Source organism: Protopterus annectens, chromosome 17.part0, assembly GCF_019279795.1.
Source record: "Protopterus annectens isolate FY-2018-M chromosome 17.part0, PAN1.0, whole genome shotgun sequence".
Taxonomy (NCBI): domain Eukaryota; kingdom Metazoa; phylum Chordata; order Ceratodontiformes; family Protopteridae; genus Protopterus; species Protopterus annectens.
Window position 1 is genome coordinate 343,387,730 of NC_056751.1, and position 23,559 is coordinate 343,411,288.

The 23,559-nt window shown below is 40.3% G+C and overlaps 1 protein-coding gene across 1 annotated transcript in view; it reads right to left on the reverse strand.

Moving 5' to 3' along the window:
- LOC122791730 (signal peptide, CUB and EGF-like domain-containing protein 2) overlaps window positions 1-23,559 on the reverse strand; it is a 1,774,756-nt gene that overhangs the window by 697,620 nt on the left and 1,053,577 nt on the right. Inside the window, exon 9 of the mRNA XM_044059635.1 lies at window positions 10,117-10,239. Coding sequence (XP_043915570.1) covers window positions 10,117-10,239 — 123 coding nt within the window. The remainder of the gene's footprint in view (window positions 1-10,116; window positions 10,240-23,559) is intronic.

The following is a 23,559-nucleotide window of genomic DNA, read 5'->3' on the forward strand; positions in this document are numbered from 1 at the left end:
AATAACTTATCTCCTCAAACTCACACCCGAGAGCTGCAGCGACCTTGTCTGTACACAGTGGAGGCAAATGAGAACTGTGGAATGAAGGTAACTATTGCATTATGGGTAAGGAAGGAGCTCATGAGTTTGTAGTATCCATGAGCTGTGAAACAGTGGCCAAGTCAGATCTGAGGATTGGATCTGAACCCATATGTGGAGGAATGAATGACAACTGACATCAGCTCATTGGTTAAGAATAAATACATCTTATATGACAATGATTTAAAACTTTGAGAGCTTGTATCCATGTTATAGAGACATTAAAGGTAAGCTAGTAAAATACAAACAGGAACTGCAATATAAAGTGGGAGAAAAAAATAGGCTTATGGCATATTTAGAAAGACTGAAGCAAGGATGTGAATGAAGAAGGGAGAGTAAGGATGCATCATGTATGAATACAAGTTTATATTCAGGGATACAGTTTAACCTGGGGATGTGCAATAACAAGGCCAAATTTTGGCTAGGAAGACTTAAAGGATGGTTTTAATGGACTGGAGCGAAGGCAATGACCTGATGGATACAGGTACGAGGTTCCAGGCCTTAGCAAAATGGTATGAGTACAGACCACGCCTAGCAGATTTCAAAGGTTTGTGGATAAAGAGGAGCATTTGGTCATTAGATCGTAATGACCATTTGGGAACGTAGTTATACAGAATGGCATTTAGTGCTGGAAAACAAGATGAATGCTGGATAATTTTATAGGTAGTGCGAATGTGTGTATATGTTAGTTGATTGTGCTAGCTCTAATTTAGACTTTTTATACTATACTGTGGTGCATTCTGATAAGGGTATTTGCTATAAATTAAGCCACTTTATGATAGCATTGTTCGAGTTTTGATTTTTGTGATGCCTGGAGATTAAGGATGGGAGTACCATAAAGTAGCAGGGTAGGAGGTAAGTAGTGGCAAGTGTAGTTTTAGTCACGATGGTGAGAAAGTTTTTGGCTGTGTAAAGCATCCCTAGTTTTTGGTGATTTTTTTATGCAATTTTGTATATGCAGGTCAAATTTAAGATTAACATCCCATCATCGTCCCCAATGCTTTGCTATAAAAAGTGACTTCAAAAGTTGTATTATTAAGAGAGAAGGATTTTACATTTTGTTTTTTTCATGAGAGGGAGTTTGGGGGAAAAAAAGAAGTTAAGTATTCACCATAACGTTCCATCTGTGTTGTCCATTTTCATTCAGCCTCAACGTATAGGACTTGGATCTGACCTCAGATCCTAATTGACCCTTACTATAGCTCAAGGAAGCCTACAAACACTCAAGCTCTTCCCTACCCACAATGCCCTGGTCCTCTCACCCCAGATAATAAATATAGCTTGAGAGAAGGAGAAGAAGTATAACCAAAGAACTATGTAAGATGCCATCACTGGAGTTCATACCCAAGGGAGCAAGCGATGCTGACTGTGCCCTCACAAACACATTTCTTGTCAGAGGGAACTTGAACAAAAAAGGCCGGGAGTTGGAGGGTGGGAAGTTGAAGCTGAATGAAAATGGACAAAACAGATGGAATGTTATGGTGAGTACAGAACTTCTTTATCTTATGTTGTCAATTTTCATTCATCCTCAACGTATGGGACAGAGTTCCCCAGCTACCCGAGCCCTGAGTGGACCCTAAGGAAGGATGATGCTGAGAACGGCTGTGTCAAACACCCTTTATCCCCTTGAAACCAGATCTAATTTGTAGTGGTTGATAAAGGTATGTGGATTTGATCAAGCAGCAGCTGCTCAAATATCCATGGAAGCTCTAGACTGAAAAAAAGTTGAAGTTTCCACAGATCTGGTAGAATGACCTACTACAGGTTTGTGGAGCAGCACATTCAATTTTGCATACACCGAAGTAATGCATTCCATTATCCATCTGGCTGTAGTTACTTTCTTGACAGGTTGACTCAACCTATGGTGTGCAAAGGAAATGAAAAGTTGGTCTGATTTCCTTAAATCCTTTGCACAATGCAAGTAGTCACATAACTGTGTATGGACATCCAATGAATGCAACAGGAATTCCCCTTGGTTACTGAAATTTGGAAAGAATACTGGAAGATGAATGGCCTGATTAATATTGGATTCTGACACCACCTTCAATAGAAAGGAAGCATTCATCCGTAAGGTAACCCTATCCTTGTGAAAGACCAAGTAAGGGGGTTTGGAGGATAAAGCGTGATGTTTTGATATTCTCATGGACGAGGTTATAGCAACCAGAAAGGCTGTCTTCCAAGACAGGAATTTTAAATCACATTTGGCTGCAGGCTCAAAGGGAGCTGAGTCAGGACCTGCAGTATTAGACTTAAGTCCCATGGGGAGCAGGGTCCTTAAAGGGAGATTTTAGCAAAAGAGTACCTTCAGAAATATGTTACAAATTTTTGCAGAAGCCAAGGAAGAATTGTGTAATCCCACATGGAAATTTGAAGTTGCTGCTAGCTGTGCTTTAATAGTAGATGTGCTTGCTCCTTTATTAAATAATTCAGCTAGAAATTCAAGGACTGCATATACAGGAGCTGTAAAGGGTTCTATGTGATTTTTCTCCATCCAATAAACAAATCTTTTCCACTTGCTTTTATACAATTTCCTAGTAGATGGTTTATGGGATGATAAGAGAACAGAACAAACTGGAGAAGAAAGCATATGTTGCCTGGCCATCAGCAGAACTGGAGAAACCATACGGTCAGTCTGAGGTTGGGAATGTCTGGGTGAATCTGTCCTGTAGGATGAGACAAACATTCTGGAGTTGGAATCCAGAATCCAAGGTGGTGATAGTACGTGAGGTCAAAGGGGAACCACACTTGTCGAGGCCAGTAAAGTGCAATGAGGATTAGTCTGCTATTCAGTCTGACTGCCTTCTGTAAGAATCTGGGGATCAAAGGAGTTGCGGGATAGGTGTATAACAGATGGGGAAGCCAATCATGTAGAAAAGTGTCCCTCGGTGACTCTCCATGTCAGGGGATTACAGCAAAGAAGCTGCTGCATTTGTTGTTTAAGGGAGATGCAAAAAGATAGCAGCAAGGCTGACCCATTGATGAAAAATCATTTTCACCATTGGGTGGTTAAGAGACCACTCATGAGGTAATAGAATGGACCTGCTGAGTTTGTCTGCTATCAGACTGGACTTCCCTGGAATGCGCGTTGCCATCAGAAAGTGACTGGAGACTATCTCCCACTGCCACACTCTGAGAGCTTCTCAACACAGGGGCTAAGGCTTGGTTCCTCCTTGCTTATTGATATACCAAATTACCAACTTATTGTCTGTTTGAACTGCAATTGTCCTGAGAGGGAGAAAATCTTGGAATGCTTGCAACGCCAAAGGCACCACTCTCATCTTTATAAAATTTATATGCAGGTTGGCCTCTACAGGGAACAAAGTGCCTTGGACTATCTTCTCCAGATAATGCCCCCCCACCCAATCAGATAAGCTGCCTTGGTCACTATGACCTTGGGCTGTGGAGATTCAAAAGGGCAGCCTTGTTGGGGCTGGCATGACTGTGTCCACCATGTCAGGCAATTTTTGCATATCTGAGTCACCCTTACTTTTGTAGATATAGGGTAAGTGAAAAAGGACCACTGGGTTTGTAGCATCCACTATAAAACTCTCATGTGATACCTTGCCAGGGGTACTAAAGTTATGGCTGCTGCTATCGAACCTAAAGCCTGCTGGACTTGTCTGGCTGACATCTACGTACTGCAAATTATACACCTGACTTGGCTTCTAATGTTCTGTACTCATAGTAATGGCATGGACACAAGCATGGATTGAGTGCCGAAGCTTGTGTCTATGAATTCCAGTTTCCAGGTGGGTTGCAAGTGTGATTTTTTGCGATTTCTTGTGATCCCTAGAGTTAAGCAAGTTTTTAGTACCTGGTCTCTCGCTTGTACCAGTTGATGCCTGGTTGAGGCGGTGATGACCCAGTTATCCAAATATTTGAACATCCAGATTCACCACAGCCTTAGAAGGGCTACTACCACTGCCATACATTTGGTAAACACCCTGGGGGCTGTTGTGAGGCCAAATGGCAGTGCTCTGAACTGGTAGTGACCGTCTCCACTCAGAAGCAGAAGTACCTCCTGGACCATCTGTTCTTTATGTGATAATATGCATCCTGGAGGTCTATTTAGCACATCCAGTCTTCCTTCCCTAAAAAGGGTAGAATGGACTGTACCATGAACATCTGGAACTTGGTGTGCATGATCGACTTGTTTAACATACTGAGATCCAAGACTTGTCTCCAGTCCCCTGCCTTTTTTGGAACCAAAAAGAACCTTGAGTAAGTTCCAGATCCTATCTGGTCTGGTGGGACCCTCTTGGATGATTCTTTTTGTGAGCAACTGTTGAATTTGCTGAGTTGCTGGCTCCCTTTGATTGGGTGGAACATTGGGCAGCTTTGTTATTGACAGGGGCGGAAGGAAAATGGGTTTAGTATAACCTCTAGTAATAATTCTCTGCACCAAAACATAATTTGTTATACTTAGCCAGGCTGTTGGGTGCAGGGAAAAATTACCCTAGACTGCCTCCAGAGGAAAACAATCGTACCTCCTTTCATGACTGCTGATGGGGGTCTATCAAAGAAAGTGTCTCTGGACCCTGTATTCTGTGGGCCTCCTCTGCCATGAGGTCATATTCTGTTGTTATCATTTCCCCCTCTGCCTCTGGGAGAACCAGTTCCACATGCATTGGGGAAAGAACCTTGAGATTTTTTGAACCACATCTTGTGCCCCCCCCCCCTGGCTGATTCCAAGAAAAGGTTTGTTGGTGGGTCAAAAAACATACTCCAATGGCAGGTTCTCTCATATTTTTTACAACTGGAGAGTGTTTCTTTTACAGTGGGTATGAAAAGCGAAGATCCATCAATGGATCACTGATGAAGGAAGACTTAAAAGGCTCCATGAAGTCACACAGGCACATCCAGGCTTGTCTCCTCATGGATAGGTCGGAACCTACCACCCATGAGGCACCTTCCATTGCACTGGTGATAAGCCTCATGGATAAGTTCACAACCGATTATAAGGTAGTCAACTGAGGGGACACAGAACTCTGGGCCTCCTCCATAGTGATCCTTGCTAACAATTTGCAAAGTTCTTTAAGTAAGGACCTTTGCACTCTCATCAAGTGGGCTAGATAATTCAGCAAATGTAAAGCAAATGTTACTGAAGCATACACCCACTTCCCCAGTCTGTCCTTCGCCCTAGACTCTCCGTTAGGGGGATGAACAGGCAAACTCTCTTCAGCGAGTTCTTTTTTAGTGGCTGATGCCACAACCATGGTATCAACCAGTACGCCCTTACTTCAATACCGCCTTTCTACTGGAGGTGCCATCATTTTATCTTATCTCTTGGGGATGGGTTTTTTAGAGTCAGGTTGCTTCTACGCCTTCTGACAAATTAAATCCACCAATTCGTTGGGAGGTAGAGCTATCCATGTGGTAGACAGGCCAGTCCCAAAAGCTTCCAGGTATACAGATATCTCTGGAGATGGGTTGTGGACAGGCCAACCAACCTTTTGTTTCAGTAGCTTGAGGATGTCTGCAAAAGAGACGTCTTTCAAGTGGTGATTTGGGAGACCCTTCAGAGTCAGTATCAGTAGTGAGGGACTCTTCGGGTGAGTCCGGGTGTTTCCTCTTACACCATCTCTTCCTAGGAACTTCCTCAGTGAGGTAGTCTGGAGAAGTATCGAAAGAGCTAGGGATCCCAGACTGGGTAGACTGGAAGCTGTCACCTAGGCACAGAATGGTGAAGATCACTTGACAATGTCAGTTGGGTGGTCAGAGGTGGACCTGATAAGACTCACCTGATCTGTGGACACAGAGAAGACCTTCTTCACCACCTCAAAAGCTGACCTCCCTGGGGAGGAAGTGACCAACAGAGCAGAGATTTAAGGTCTCTGGTTCTCCGGCTCCTCCTTCCCCACAAGTTGTCTGCCCAAGGAGGAAGGCGGAACAGAGTTATCAAGCACCAAATCTCTGAGTGGATGACAAAGCTTCAAAAATCTCAGAGTCAATCTAATCCCCCTGGATCCAACGTGAAAGCTACAGCTTCAAGAGCTGTCTGGATCCAAACATGTCAGAGCTGACAAGCTCAAAGTCATTGTTGGAGCTAAAGACACCAGTCTTCTTGAATGTGAATAGATGGGCCCGGAGCACTCAGATCCAAGACCTCTAAAACCTCAGGTCAAGTCAGAGGAGGAGTAGATGCTGGAGGGAGTCCCTGATCTGATGGTGTTGAAACCATAAGGGCACTCTTCTGAAGTTGCTCCATGACCCTTGCCATCCTAGCCACATCTGCCTTGGTAAGACTTCTAGTACAGTGAAAGGACACAATCTACACAGGTCTAGAATACCTCTCTAGAAAGGGAGAGAGCACCCTAGATGGAACTGGGTTTAAGTACGACAAATAAGCAGTCTGAGGAAGGGGCTTTGGATCCAAGATTTAAGGATCCAGATACTTACTCTTTGGATCTGGCAACACAACTCTTGTCAGATTGAATGGCTTAGATATCACTGAAGATGTAGGATCTGACCTCGGCACTTTTTCGGCTGTGACAAGGAAGGAGCTTCGGACGATCTGGAGCATTTGGAATGGTCTCTATGCTTAGAGGTCGAAGGTTGAGCTCTAGTGATAGCCTGTGAAGAACATGAGGGCAACCGCCCTTTCAGGATCAGCTTATTCTTACTCTCTGTGAGGGCCCGAAGATTAAAGGTCTCACAGATATCACACTGCTGTTTGAGGTGATCCGGTCCCAGGCAGTAAACGCACAAAGCATACCCATCTGAAAAGGGCATTTTTTGCCCACATTGCATGCACTTCTTGAATCCTTTTTCAGACATGTCCAAGAAATAAAGACACCCAACAGAAAATAAAGGGATAAATATAGTTTTAGTAAAATACATCATTTATTTTTTAAGGAAAAAAAAAGGGGGGAAAATACCAACAATGGTAATCAAGAAGACCAAACTGGTCATAGGGAAAATATCTAATTAGAAGAGGAAAGAGGGTAGGAAAAAATAGCAACAATGGTAATTAAGAGGAGCCAAAAAAGGTTGCAGGAGAATAATGGGAGAGTTTACACTAAAAAAGAGTAGAAGTAACAGGAAAAAGGGTATAATCTAAGAAAATTATTTATCACTCAAAAAACGCTCGAGAGCTATCAGCAACCACAACTGTTTGCAAAAGCGGCAAACAAGATCTGAGGTGAAAGAGGACCAAACCATTGTGAGTAGGAAGAGCTCAAGAGCTTGAAGGCTTCCTCGAGCTGTAGTAATGACAAACTCAGATCCAAGGTCGGATTCAAGTCCCATATGTTGAGGATGAATGAAAATTGAAAACATCAGATAGTATTTTTTTTTTTTTTTTGGTGGTGGAGGGGGCTGAACATGAGCTGCGAATTACAAAACCATGTTTCAGTGCCTGTCAAATCTTCCTGAGTAATTTTTTGGAGATGTGCCAGGTTGTCCGATATGCATATGAATGTGGAGTCATCTGTGTGTATTACAAAGGCTTGCTGTGTGGATGTGCGGAGAGTGTTGGTGAGAATGTTAAAGAAGCGAGGACAAAGATAGAAACTTGGGGTACACCAGTGGTGACTGGGAGGCATGGAGAGAGGGAGGAGTGACATTTTACTGACCAACTGATACCTACTGTGCAAGTAGATTTTGAGCCACAGAAAGGTGGGCAGAGATAGACCTAGTGATGAAATTTGAAGTAGAGTTTTGCTGCGCTGAAGGCTTTAGACAAATCTAGAAATAAGGAACAAACAAAACTGCCATTATCTCTAGCTTTACTGACAGTATCTACAGAGGTTAGAAATGCAGTGTTAGTACTATGGCAGAGACAGGAGCTATGTAGTGTGACAGGAGTTTTTCCAGCAGTAGATAGTTTAGCAATTGTTTTTGAGTATGTTTCTCAAGTATTTTAGGGGTAGGATTGCTATAGGTCTGAAGTTAGTGATGTCAACTGAATTTCCTCCTTTGTTTAGAGGGGATAATGTGTGATTTTTTTCTAGAGAGAGGGAATGTGGGATTCCTGGATTGACCTATTTATAAGGACTGAGACAGGATAAACAATGCTATTGGCTGTTATTTTAAGATACTTGCTTGAAAAAGTCATCAGCTGAAGTCGAGCATGGTTTGAGTTTAAGAGCAGTTTTAGGCATTGTATTAGAAAAGTACCTTGCAGACCGGTCTGCGCAGAAGTGGATGTAGCCTCAATGACTGTCAGGTAAAATGAGCATTTCGTGGTATAGAAAAGACTGCAAGTATTTTTTTCCTTCATTTTTACAGGGGGGCTAAGCCCTGCTGGACCCCCCTGTGGGGCCCCTGACACCCCCTGCAAATTAAATATACCAACTCCGAGATTGAACTACCTTGAGAAAAAAGGCCAAACTACAAATAGACAATGAATATTCATGCCACTAGGTTCTTCCGTTTGATTCTCGGCTGGAGCGCATTCTGTGTGGCGTCTGCATGCCCTCCCTGTGGTCAAATGACGTCTAAAGACATGCAGGTAGGTGCGTGTGTGAATGGGTATGCCTTCTTTGAAGGTTGGGCATCAGGCTGGCAACTCGGCACCGTAAAAATCAACTGCCAATCATTAGAGGACCAGACTTCCGCTGTGGTGACCCCTAACCGGGATAAGCTGAAAGACAGACATCGGTATGAACATTAATTTACTTTCACCAACTGTTGGATGGTGGGTGGATTTTGGGCAGGACTTGCTACTGCACATCCTGCGAGGTACGTATCTAACACAAAGCTCAGTTTTATACAGGATGTGGGCACAGGTTTGAAGGAAAAAGTGGACATGGTGATATGTGGCTGTACGGCTGTGTTGGTATTAGACATTAGGGAATCTTTGGTTAGTGACTCTTTGAAATAACAGATTAATTATATTGCTGTTCCGAGTGTTTAGTTACTGGGAGAGGAGTTAGGGTTGAATTTTTGGCCAGGATAGAATATTTCTTTAATGGCTGACTAGAATGGTTTAGGGTTGTGTTTACTCTTGTTCTGAAAGTTGTTACAGTATAGCTTTTATCTTCATTTTTTTGTTTTTAGTATGGCTGCTGAGCATTCTTAAGTTTTTGAGATATTAATCAGTAGGGCTGCACATGTGGATGATGTAGGTGTATTGACAATTGTGTGTTTCTGACACTGATGACCAGCATTCTGTTGTACTGTTTTGGGTTATGAGTTTTATTTAGATATATTTTGCCTAAACAGAATCTTGGTGTTAAAACAGTTTTCCATGTTTCCTGCAGTTTAATTAAGCCGAATAATTATTAAGTATAATATCATACTGAGACTTCACACTGTCTAGCAACAGTTTAAAATATATGCTAATCTATAGAAGTCATTTTGTGCACAAAAAGAAATTAAATTTAAATTACTGAAATGTTAAATAATCATATTTAATATGAATGCTTGGCAACACAGTGCTGGCAGAGCCTATGTACATACAATACTCAGTTATGTCACCACATCTCCACAGCATTTGAGTGGCAGATTAATATAAGAAAGGAACTCCACCACCACTCACACTGCAATACAAATAAGAAGCAGGCAACAAATACATCAAATACATAATGTTTGTCTGGATATTTTGCTTAGAAGACTCAAATAATTAGACAAGTGACAATCTGGAATTGTTTGTATTACAATACTAGATACATGTGAAATGCAATACAAACTTTGTAAAATTTGTATACAACTGACAAATGTAAATTTTGAAAGAAGTCAAGGTCATGCTTCAGTTGGTTTTGTCTAAATTTGCAAACTAATGCTTTTGTTTTGAATGCTTTTCTTTTGAAATTACTCACAATGCTTTGTATGTCAAAGAACTTTGTAAACATTTTCCCTTATAGTACTATAACTGAAAAATTAAATAATGTAAGTAGCACTTTACAGGCATAATTTTAATGTAAACAAATACCTATTAACTAACAAATTAGCTCCTTAAGCATACTAGATTACATTAATGTAAACTCATTTAAACATCAACTTAAATGGCTAGCCTCTCTGGATCCCCTATACAAGGTATATACTTTCAGATTACTTATCTTTGCTCGCACAGACATGACATCTACAAATGCATACCTTGACAAGATCTTTCATCTGTTAACAGCTTGAATCCCTTCTTGCAGCTGCAGTCAAAGCTGCCAACTGTGTTTCTGCAGAAGTGATCACAGCCTCCATTACTGACCTGACATTCATCAATATCTACAAAAAAAAAACAACCACCACATCAGCAATTGAAGCAACTCAAACTAGTCAAGCTGTTAAAGCAAAACAAAAGACTTGAGGTGGAGTTTGTAGGGCATATCATGAACTACTTTATTTAACCAGGCTCCTTTCTCCTTATTGTGCTGCATTTTATCTCGTCTTTATTACATCTCTTGAGTTTTATAAGCAGTGCAGCCCTTTCTATGCATTTCAGTCTGTGGTTGATCAAAGCACCCCCCCCCCACACACACACACACACACAAACAGCATGAGTTGGCTTTTCCTTCAGGTTGGCTGCACAGCAGAACAGTTTACAGAACTGTTGTAATCATAGGTTAATAATTAAAAGATAATAAAAACAGTTTAATAATAACAGTAGTCAGTGAACCCTTAATGGGTTGCATGCAGCTGATTTACTGTATCAACTTTAACCACAGTCTCCAAAGACCATAAATTAAAATTAGATACACTGAGTCTCAAAAAAGCAAAGTAACAGTTTTCTGCTGTGCTTGCATGTGCCGTGATGCAGTGATGTAGAGGTCTACTTTCCACAGGCTTGTCAGCAATGCCTGTGCAAATTGTTCGGACGAATGATATGCAAAGGACAGAGTCTGCAAAATATCACTGCTGTTAAATAATATATGTCCAGCTTAATTGGTTTCCATATGTAGATTCCACCCCCACCAAAAAAGTGCTCTAGATATCAGAGAAAGAAGTCCACACAAAAACATTTGTTTATTTAGTGCCTGTACTGTGCTTGCTACAGTAGGCGAGTCCTACTGTGTCAAGGTAGTTTAACACTGGAGGCCTGTTGAGAAATAGTACAATAAATCACAAGAGACTACCTGGAGTGTGCACTACACAAACAAATAACAAGTATGACAGACTATACTGATTTAAGCACAAATTGAACCAAGCACAAGGCAATACATTCAAGATCTACCTAAAAGATTACTGTTTGTGATTCCTAACAGAAAGCAAGCCATCAATTTTGTAGTAGAATCAGTGTGTGAAATAAGGTGTGAGAAAAGTGTAGAGTGGGTAAGACTTTGGCAGTTTTTACTCATTAACTCACTGCAAACAGCTAAAATCCCAGAACAGATAATAACATCAAGTTGTTCACTAACCCTCAGTGGTTATCCTCATGGCAGTTAATAAAGAATTAGTCATGAGCTTCTGAAATTTAGTAACTTTAATTCTTTACTAGAATAAATTAAATGATACAGCTGACAAGTTAAATGTATAGACAAGGCAAACTACTGCTTAGTTGAATGTAAAATGAAGGGTTTCAACAGACAGTTTACATGCAAATGTTAACTAGCCAGCTAAACACTTCCTAATGCCTCATCAAAAGAATTACTAGGTCTGTCAGTACCCAAGAAGTGCAAAATGTACAAGCAATGCAAAGATACAACAAAGTCATCCTTATAGGGAGGCATAAAGTCCACAAAGCAGGCCTTTTGGAGATACAATAACAACGGTCCATGATGGTTTCTGTGACCTGAGTCCTCATATCAAGAGGTTACACCACTTCACATTTGGAAAGATGTATCAGGACAGGTCATCACTGGTACAAATACAATCATCACAGTAACAACCAGGCAGAATTTCCCATTTAAAATGTGTATGGCCTGTTTCTTGCTCTGTCAATCAAAATTTATACTGCAGACAATAGACCTTGACTTTAAGCATGCAATACCTTTTTTATAAACACTTTGATTTATTAAATTCATACAATTTTAATAATGACATGGGTAATGTGCAGTTACAGAAAATAAAACAAACCATTATAAATTTTCATTAATTTTCTTCATTATACATACTTTCTTTTTTAACAATCATTCACTCCAACATTACATAAATTGCTCAAGTCTTGCCTTAAGTTTCATTACTCCTCTTGAACATTATTCTACATGGATTTTTTTTCCCACAAATTTAATTTATTCATATGTAATTTGCTCCTTCTCATTTCTAAAGATCTCAACTTCAATGTTTTATCCCCTTTAAATATTCAATACTTCAGTTACGGTATGCTTAGATTTTGGTTTATGTTTTATATAAATTGTATTTTTGGATCCAGCAGCATTAAACTCACCAATACCTTACTATGACTAGGCAATTTGAAGTCTACATCCAAGATTAAAAGAATAATTTTCTTGGTTACAACCATCAGCTCCCACAACTTTTCTGACAAAGTATTCAATAGAGTATTTTTAAAATCTGTCAACTTGCTACATTTCTAAAAACATTTTCCCAATTACTTCTCTCTTTCCAATCACACGTCCAGCAACTGCTAAGTTTCTGTGGAAGAATTATTTGAAGTCTGTTTAGGATATACAAATACCTATATAAACATTTAAATGTGAAAATCTTAAATCCTCTGGACTTTACTGCATTCTTGAGAGCCACAGAGATATTCCTTTGTGTACTGTGTTTCCATTCTCTCTTCAAAATCTTTTCTACCCTCTTCTGATTGATTCTTATAACTATCATGCAATATGTTTATAAAATCTACTAATTATCCCATTTTAATATCACATTCGCTTCTAGTCTCAACTAAAAACTCTACCAGAGGTGGTCTTTCACTTAGCACTCTGCTAATCCCTTTCTCTTTGCCTACACACTCTTATTAAATCCTGACAGGGAAGTCATTCCTTAACCTGCCATCTAAATGATTGCTTGTTCACATCCCACTCTACTATATTTTTCTCCATAGTTATTTGCAGCCAATTCCTTGCTTCCTTTGCTAATATTCTCCAATAAATTACAGGCCCCTCTTGCCTATTTTCTATGCTCCTCCTTGCAGTCATCCCTGTTGGTAAAATGTCTTTTTGGCATTCCTATGTTGGCTTGGTTCTTAGAATGCTTTCTGCAACTTTATAAATATAATATTCTGCATGGTTGTTAATACTTTGCTTAATGGCCTGCATCCAAAATCATACTCTCTCCTTATTTCACCATCATTATGTCTTTCCACTTTGATTTGTAACATTCTGCTTATGCTATGCATATGAGGCCTAACTGCATAGCTCTAAAATATCCCTTCAAATTTGGCAGCCATAAACAGCCTTGCTCTATGAGGGGAAAAATAAAACAACATATCCCCCTTAATTCCTATCCTCCTTTCCATAAATAAATATGTTCAACTCTTTGTTAATTTGCCATTCTCTAAGCTAGTATAGACGAACGCTTTATAGTTTAAAATTAAAACTGGTCTACATGAAGCTGGGTCTCAGGGATCTTTACACTCTTTGGCTAATACAGACACCACAGCTTTCTTCCAAGATGATGGAAATGTCCTTCTTTTAAAATATTATTGAACACAATTTTCCAGATCTTTATCACTTTATATCCTTCTAACTTCCATACTTCCACAGGAATATCATTTATTCCTGTAGACATCCCTGTTACTTGATTATACACAACCATTTTATCTCATCACATTCTAACTTAGCTACTAATTCTTCAACATCTTCCTCCTTTAACATTGGCATAGTTACGTCTTCTATAAATATTTCCATTGTGCCTTTTCTTGTTTCCCCATTCCTGCACTTTATAAGATTTTAATAGGATTTCTGAAATATCACTAATACCTCTATAGGATCTCTGGTTAGTCTCCTTGCCATAAGCTCCACAAGTCTGGCAACAACCCTTTCTACTTTCTGTTGCTCAAGTTGTTGTGCTAAGAATTTTTGTGTTCTGGAGTTCTTAAAAAAATACTCAGCAAGTGCTCGTGTTTTTGTTCTCTGAGATTATGCTTCATACTTTAACATTAGATAACCCCTCTAAACAATTTCTATTATTTTTTTTCCATATTCCTTTCTCTCATTTCTTTTTTATAACAAACCAGTTTTATTTCATACTTTCATAACAGACAACTACAAAATTAAACCATTACAGAAAACATATATAAGAACTATATTAAACTAGAAACCGAGTTGAGGGCCACTATCTAAACATATCTATAAATTACTCATACTAGCAATAAATTTTGTCCAATATGCCCACTTGTCTGCAGCTTTTATTCACAGTTGTGAATCTAGTGATTTCAATTCCAGAGTAGACAGAGTACTTATCAAAAAAGCCATATCGATATATGTAGTGGGAGGTATTGACTTACACTGTTTTGTAATGCATTTTTTACGATTAACAAAAGTAAGTTAATAATCTAGATTGAGGAGACCCAAACAGGGACATAGCTGTATATCTCAGAAATCGATAACCTTGGAGATATACATTTGGATGAGCCACAAGGCATCCTAGGCTGACTGTAGGAGTTTCTTAAAGCCATCAATTGAGGAAGTTCCAAACATATATGCTATATACACGCACACACACACACACACACACACACACACACACACACACATATATATATATATATATATATATATATATATATATATATGTATGTATTTACTGTCTCTTTTTTGGTATGTGGAGCTTTTCTCCCCAGGTCTTCTCTGAAAATGGATATATATCCAGTCGGACTACCCCGGTCAACAAATGTAAAATAAATAAATAAAATATATGCAACCAGTCTGCCATGTCTCTGGTTGTACATCTCCAGCAGCTAAAAGTCACATTGGGAGACATCCGGGAAAGTTTGGCTAGTACGTAAAAGTAATTAACTCATTACAACCTAGTGATGCCTACAGGTGTTTCTGCAGTTACATCCTACAGACGACTCTAAGTCAGATATTGTTTGCTCATATTTGCATTAATAATTCCCAAACCAAACCACATACAAAGTAATAAAATATTCTAACTTACACAATGGCAGACATAGCTGCATTGCTATTTGACTACTGTCTAGTGCAGGAAAAGCAATATTAATTGCTGTTAATATAATATTAATATTATGTCATATTTCTCTACATATTCTACAAATAAAGTACAGTTTTGTACCTACCATAAATGTAGATGTTCGAGTGTATACCCTGCTGCAGTCATCACACTTGGGTTATCCTGTCGTCAGGCAGTCCCGCAGTCGGCCTGAATTCCAAAGTCTTGGTCCGGCGTCGGTTGCTGTCGCTTCTTCCCTGACGTCAGTGTGCCAGGGGTATATAAGAGGCATCCAACACCATTTTCTTCAGTTTTTCTTGCCCCAGATGTCAGGTGCCCCCCCAAAAGGTGGTCAGTAGAAAGTACCAATAATAAAAGTTTAGCACAAACAAAACATCCCTCCAACTATAAGCAAATACACCACAAAGGTTGTATCAGATTTTAAGGTATTGAAAGGTTTCAGTTAGGTCAGAGGGGATGGAGGGGAGAGTAACCTGGACTGCAGCAGGGTATACACTCAAACATCTACATTTATGGTAGGTACAAAACTGTACTATGTTCATCGTGTTACCCTGCTGCAGTCATCACACTTGGGTTGAATCCCAAAGATAAGGATGGGACGTGGAATCAAACAGGGTTAGAGGAGGCTAGAAGGCCCTGCAAAACTGCAGTGGCGAAGCCAGCTCTAGACTTAGAGTAAAGTGGTAAGTGATAGTGTTTGGTGAAGGTGTGTACTGAACTCCAAGTTGCAGCGTCCAGAATATCCTTGGTTGGCACCCCCCTGAGGAAGGCTGTAGATGCAGCTGCTGCCCTGGTGGAGTGAAGCCTTATGCTAGCAGGAACTGGTTTTCCATGATGGGTGTAGCAAAAACGTATGCAATGTCCTATCCATTTGGAAATGGTCTGTTTTGAGATAGCCTTTCCTTGTGATGCTGTAGCAGAGGATACAAAAAGCTGGTCAGATTTTCTGTAAACCTTAGTTTTATCCAAGTAGTAACGTAGTTGCCTGTGAATGTCCAAGGAGTGCAGGAGTCTTTCTCCTTTGTTCTGTGGATTTGGGAAGAAGGTGGGTAAATGTATGGTTTGATTTAGAGCCACACTGGATACCACCTTTGGCATAAAGGAGGGATTAGTTCATAGAGAAACTCTGTCTTGATGAAAAATGAGGAAAGGCTCCACTGCCATTAGTGCCTGTAGCTCTGAGACTCTTCTGGCTAAAGTAATTGCTAGCAGCAGGGCAGTCTTCCATGATATAAACTTTAAATCAGCTGAGAAAGCTGGCAGCGTAAGTTTTTCCAGAACAAAGTTGAGGTCCTAAGTTGGTGTTGGTGCTGTCCTGGGAGGCCTAATGTTTTTGGCCCCTCTGAGGTACTGCCTTAGAAGTGGATGTGAAAATAAGGGAGGATCCATGTTGTAGTGAGCTGAAATAGCTGAGGTGTGGATTTTAATAGATGAAAAAGAAAGTCCTTTGTGTAACATCTCAGTTAAATATTGTAGAATCTGAGGTATGTCCGGCTCAAGAGTATTTTGGCCTTTAGCTTGGTTCCAGGCGCAAAATCTTTTCCATTTGTCTGAGTAGGCTTTCCTGGTGCTGGGCCTCCTGGCCTCCAGAATGACATCCATAACAGCTTGTGAAAGAGGAGCTGGCTAGTTGCTTAGGTGATTTGCCATGCAGCCAAATTTAAGGTTTTGAGCTGGCTGTGTAGAATCTGACTGTCTTGCTGTGTGAGCAGATGAGGAATTTGTGGTAAAATCCATGGTGGGCCGTGGATCATGTTCCTTACTAGTGGGTACCAGTGCTGGAGTGGCCAGTCTGGGACAATGAGTATCATTCGGGGTCTCTCCATCCTGACTTTCAGCAGCACCTTTGTGAGAAGGGGCAATGGAGGAAAGGCATATACTGTCAGCATTTTCCAATTGAATGAGAGTGCGTCCACTTTCCAAGCTTGATGGTGAAATGTCCTGGTGCAAAATTTTGATAGTTGATAGTTTTGGGGGTTGGCAAACAGGTCTATGTCTGGGCACCCTCATTTTTGAGTTATCATTGCAAATACTTGTGGATCCAGTTTCCACTCGTGGGGATCCATGATGTTCCTGCTTAGGTCGTCTGCCAATGTGTTCTTTTTTCCTGGCAGGAATTGAGCTTGTAATCGAACTTGGTAAGCCAGTACTGTGTTCCACAAGGTCATTGCTTGCCTGCATAGAGGGTAGGAGTGTGTACCCCCTTGCTTGTTTATGTACCACATTACTGTGGTGTTGTCTGTCCTTATTATAAGCTGTCCTGAGGTCCTTGAAGGCTGTCAGAGCATTCTGTACAGCTAGCATTTCTTTTTGATTGATGTGCAGATTTCTTTGATCTGCAGTCCATATGCCTTGAACACACTGTCCTGCCATGTGCGCCCCCCAGGCATAGTCCGATGCATCTGTTGTCATAGTTTGCCTGGCTGGGGGTAAGGTGAAAGGCTGACCCTTGTTGAGGTGACATGCCTGTGACCACCATAGAAACTCCTGTTGAAGGCAGGGAATGAGAGGTATCATTGTTTCCAAGCTGTGGCTGTGTTGGGTCCATACGCTTTTCAGGTACCATTGTAATTTCCTCATATGCAGTTTTGCAAATGGTATTAGTAGTATGCAAGATGCCATGAAGCCCAAGGCCTGCAGAATTTTTCTTGCAGGGAGTTGGGTCTTTGTTGCCATTAATTTGAATTATTGAGTTAGTTGTAGTTGTTTGTCTGGCGTCAGATAAGCCATCTGGGCCGTTGAATTCAAGCTGGTACCCAGGAATGTCATATTTTGTGAGGGCACTAGTTTTGATTTCTTTTCATTTACTGTGTACCCTAGGCAACTTAGAAGGTGTTTTACAAAAGCCAGATGTTGTAAGAGAATGTCCTTGCTTTCTGCTTGGATGAGGCAGTCGTCCAGGTATGGGTATATTTGAATTCCTCTTTGTCTGCAGTATGCAATTACTGGTGCCGGGCATTTTGTGAAGACCCTGGGTGCAGTAGATGAGCCAAAGGGCAGTGCAGAGAATTGGTAATGGGTTGAACCTTCAATGAAACGGAGGTATCTTCTGCAATTGTGTCTGATAGGGACATGCAGGTATGCCTCCTTGAGGTCCAATGTTACTAGCCAAGCTTTCTTGCCCAACATGGGAAGAAACTGCTGTAGTGTTAGCATCTTGACTTTGGGTACTTGCAAGAAGGTGTTTAGAATTGAAAGGTCCAGAATGGGTCTCCAAGCATTGTCCTTTCTGGGGACTAGAAAGAGCCTTGAGTAAAATCCTTGGCCTTGCTCCTGTGTAGGTACCAGCTGAATGGCTCTCATGTCCATGAGAGCTATAATTTGTTTTTGTGCCTCTGCCCATTGATTTTGCGGCAGGTTTGGCATTCCTTTTATCCTTGGCAAGGTGTGGAAATGGAATCTGTATCCTTGTGAGATAATGTCTAGGACCCATTTGTCCTTTGTGATGATGCAACAGTTGTCTGCAAAAAGTGTTAATTTTCCTCCCAAGGGAGCTGCCAAGAGAGCTTTGCTTGGCAGTTTAAGTCATTGTGTTTGTCTTCTAGTAGTTTGGGACCTGTCTTCTCCTCCCTTCTGTGTTGCAGTGCCCCATTGGCGAGGTTTGTAAGGGATTTGTGCTTGACCTCTGCCCCTTGGGCATCTATATTTACCCCTCTGTGGTCTGTCAGAAACTGGAAAGGACCAATTTTTTGTTGGCCAATTTCTGCTGAAGCGTGGGGGTTGTATCTGTAAGAAATCTTTGACTGTCTGCATAGATTTTGCCTTATCCTCCATTTTCTTTAAAACCTCTTCTGCTTTAACTCCAAATAAGACATCCTGCTGTAAGGGTGCATCTAGTAACTTTGCTTTAACATGATCAGGCAGAGTTTGTTCCTTTAACCAAGCATGCCTATGTATAACAGACCCAGTAACAGCTGCTCTACAGGAAGCTTCCAAGGAATCAAATCCACATTGTAAAGTATGTTTGCCCACCTGTTCAGCTGCATGCAACAGATACTGCATTTCCTTGAATTCAGACTGTTGAGGGTGCGTGCTCATCTTTTGTTTTATTTGAGACATTAGGAATTGCTGGTATTTCAGCATGTGAAATTGACAATTTAGTGCTCTCATAGCTAGAGTAGCTGAGGTGTAAACCTTCTTCCCCCACCTATCTAGTGCTCTGGAGTCCCTTTCAGAGGGTACAGGATTTTTAGCCATAGAAGCTTTATCCCCTTTGGGACCCTGGGAGATTGTCTCTGGGTCAGCAACAGGGCTTTTGTAAAGGAATTTGTGAGAGTCAGGCACTCTATAATATCTGTCTGGTTTGGCTGGAGCAGGAGGCAGAGAATCTGGATTTAGACTAGATTCTAAGTAAACATCTTCCACAATGTCTAAAACTGGAGGGATAGCAAGTGGTCTGTGCTGGGGGAGTAAAAGAAACTCTCGGAGCCTTTTCTTTGAGTCGGAGTAGTCCTGACCTTCCCAATGGAAATGTTCCCTCATGGTATGTAAGGTTTCCCCCAAAGGAATCGTCTTCAGGGGGAGAAGCTGAGGGAATGGAATCTTCAGCATCAGAATCTTCATAATGGGGAAAGGAGTAATCTTGTTCCTCAGAGGAGCCTGAGGAAATAGACACTTGATCAGAGGAGGCATAATCCTCCTCTTGTCTAGGCCTTTTGTCTGGGGTGGGGGGTTGGAAACCCCTGATTAAAGAAACCAAATCTTCAGCCATTTTTTCTTAGGCATGGGGCCTTGAACTGGAAACAGATGTGCAGTCTTTTTTGGTTTTAGAGGAGTCTTAAGCTTAGCATAAGATTTTATGGTGAGAGTAGTCGGTCTGAAGACACCTTCTGTAACCGAAGGTGTTTCCACAGCACCGGCTTCTCCTTCTGCAATGTTGTCGGTAGGGCCTAAAGAAAATGGTTGTGTTGGCCTAGAACTCTCTGCTTGAGAATCCAAAGCGGACTGGGGTTGCAATTCTACAGTTGCCAGGGGCTGTGTAGGCGCCTCACTGAAAACCGGAGAACCGGCGACCAGCCCAGCCGAGGCCTCGGAGTCTGGCTTGGATCTAGGTTGCCTGTCTTTATCTTTGCATTTTTTATGCACGCCGGTAGTCGGTTGCTCTGACGGCATAGTGTAATTAAATTTCCTACCGATGTAGTGTCGTGTGAAATCAAAGCGTCGCTTTATAGTTCCCTTATTGAACCTAGCACAAAACCGACAACCAGTGATGTCGTGGTCTGGGCCTAGGCAAGGTATACAATTAGAATGAAAGTCCTTATGAGGTATTTGCTTCCCACAAGAAATGCAACTGTTAACTTTTTCTGACATCGGACTGAGGCAAGAAAAGGTTCCCCAACGGGGTACTTAGCTTTGAAGACTTCGGACTGAAATTCAATTTGAAAATCTCAGGTGTCGGCCGACCAGCACTTGCGAACTGCTTCTGTTTCGGGCACCGCGCGACAAGAAAGACTGGAGAAAATGGCATTGGATGCCTCTTATACACCCCTGGTGCACTGACGTCAGGGAAGAAGCGACAGCAACAGACGCCGGACCAAGACTTTGGAATTCAGGCCGACTGCGGGACCGCCTGACGACAGGATAACCCAAGTGTGATGACTGCAGCAGGGTAACACGATGAACATCTAACAGACAGAACTTACTGGCCTCATGGGAAACCTCCCAGCTGGAGGAACAACATTTTGCTGACAATATATTTGTAACTCAATTGGTTGCTGAGATATTGTAAGTTGTTTGCAAAATATTATAACTTTAATAGCTATGGTGTTTGCTGTGATTTATAACATCCAGTTTAAGGACTAGAATCTAAAAAATGCTGCCACTATAACAAATTGTGCTGAAAAATTTGGCATTCACATTACTTTAGTAACTGCTATGGTTCCAGAGATATGAACATTGGTTTGAAATGTGAGGACATAATTAAATTTTGTCAAAATGTTTTGGGTCCTCCCATTGGAAGTTGCAGTACAAACTTCCTGAGCTCCACTGGAGGGAATGAGTTAAACTGACACTATCACTGAAAATCTGAATTTACATGACCTCACTGCATACTTAGGAATCAGTAAAATTCTCCACCACCAGTAGTTGTCTATATATGTATTCAACTGTTGACTCTACTCCAGTTTGAATTTATCTAAAACATTTTCATAAGGAGCACCAAGTATCTTATAAAGTAAAGTTATTATTCCTTTGTTGCAGTATGCCTTGCCCCTGGAAACCAGTAACCACACAATCCATCTAGGTTTGTTAGACTCTGCATTTATTGAAAATTCTGTTGCTCAGTCTATTCACGTCTTTTAAGCACAATTCCCTCTTATGATACTTAACTTTATAATGTGCATCATATGTATAGCAAGTCAATGGACATCCTTTCTCTAATGGTTGTTTCTAAAAATGTAAGCTTATAAATTTCTTTAACTCATTTTGATTTGAATCCCCCCCAGTCGATAGAGTTACCAATAAGAAGTAGGTTCTTTATCTAATTTGATGTTGAAGTTATCTGAAACCCCTCAAAAGCTCATTTAACTAAAGTGCTTACATCTAAAACATAGGGTCTAAATTGTGAAATCCTTTTGAACTGTAATAAGTCAAAGATCTGCACCCATGAATTTGTAGTTGAGGTTAAAATGTTACACCAGATAGCTTACTTATTAAATCACCAAGAAACATCAATCTAGCTGCGTGATCACAGGTATCTAGATCAGGAAGGCCCACACCCTCTGTACATAAGGGAAGAGACAGATGTTGTCAATTCATATGGGGCTCTCTCAAGTGCAAATAAAATGTCTTAGATTTAATTTTTACCCAAAAATGGACAGGAGAAGGCAAAGGGAGAATTTGTATAGCATTAAGAATTAAAGGTAAGAAGAATCAAGTTATGATGGTGACTTTCTGTGTCACATATAAAGTGACCTCCCAGTATTATCTCATAAGTAGCTCAAATGGATACTGGTAAGGAAGGACTTAGACTTTCTTATATCTACCATATTTTTAAACTCCATTTTCATTTTATCCTATTCCCTAGCTATTCTTTCTGAAGAAATATCTATCTTCCCTAATAATTCACAAATAATTTATACTGTGCATTCCTTAAATTCCTCACTTTTTAACAAATGAGTAGGAAAGCAATAGTCTCTAATTTATAGTTAACTGCCCTGCATCTTTATCTTAGTCTTTATTGGTACATGGTCCGAAACAGATACTGGAAGCATAACTTTTAGTTTCTTATCTTTTATTTTATTTATTTATTTATTTTATTTTACATTTGTTGACCGGGCTAGTCTAACTGGATACATGTCCATTTTCAGTAGAGGCCCGGGGAGAAAAGCTCCAGAAAAACATTAAAAAACATTAAAAGATTAATAGAGGATTTACAGAAAACAAATATAAACAGTAGTAATTGTTACATAAAAACATTGAAACCAAAAAAAAAAAATATAGAAAAAATTGATTAAAATATTTTTTTTTTCTTTTTTTTTTTTTACAGAAGATGAACTACTCTTAGTAAATGTAGCATAATGAAAATTGTTTAAGGGTAGTCTACTAAAGAAGGTATAACATACTTGTAAACATTGCAATTATATGCAAACCTTAGTATAAAGAAGCATTATAGGAAGGTTGTAGTAGAAGTAGGTTGAAGAAAGAAAAAGTTAGAAAGCAAAATAGGAGAGCAGTTATATACATAAGAGGGGTAAAAGGGTGAAAGTGGACCCAAGGAAGTAGGAAGATAGAAGTGAAAGAGGTAAGCAATTTAGTCAGGGTTTGTGCAGGGGCACAACCAGTGTGATTTTAGGTGAATTTTGAGTCTTACTTTAGAGAGAGACAGAGATGGTAGTAGAGTTAGATCTGTAGGTAGAAGGTTCCAATGTTTGCCAACAGTGTTTGAGAAAATGCTATCACCTGACAAGTTATTAGACTTCGTAGTACAAACAAGTAATCTACTTGAAGAGCATAGTGAAGTTAGATTAGTATAAGGGGTGATAAGGTTAGCAAGAATAGGAGTATTTTTAGGTTGATAAAAGATTTTGTGAGCAATGATGAGTTGGGAAAATGTTAGCAAGCTAGGTAATTCAAGCCAGTTGAGCTGCTTAAGATTAAGACAATGGTGTGTCATGTATGGATTGCTGGTAGCAAACCTGGCAATATTGTTATAGGCGTGAGAAATTTTTTGGAGGTTAGTTCTTTTTAGATTAGTATAAATTGGTGAAGCATAGAGAAGTGTAGAGATTAAGTGAGAGTGGGCAATGGTGGTTCTGGCCTGAGGAGTAAGGAAAGGTTTGATTCTGTATAAGGAACCAATTTTTCTGTTCACTGCTTGTATGGTGTTGTTAATGTGCATATCATAGGTGAGGTTGTTGTCGACTGTGACTCCTAAAAGTTTGGTAGATTGATCAGGAGTTATCAGGATGCCTTTGTTAGATACAATAGAGAGATCAATAGGAGAGGACCTACTGGTAGGTGGAAATAGTAGAAGTTTAGTTTTTTTGGCATTCAAAAGAAGGCAACGTTTTA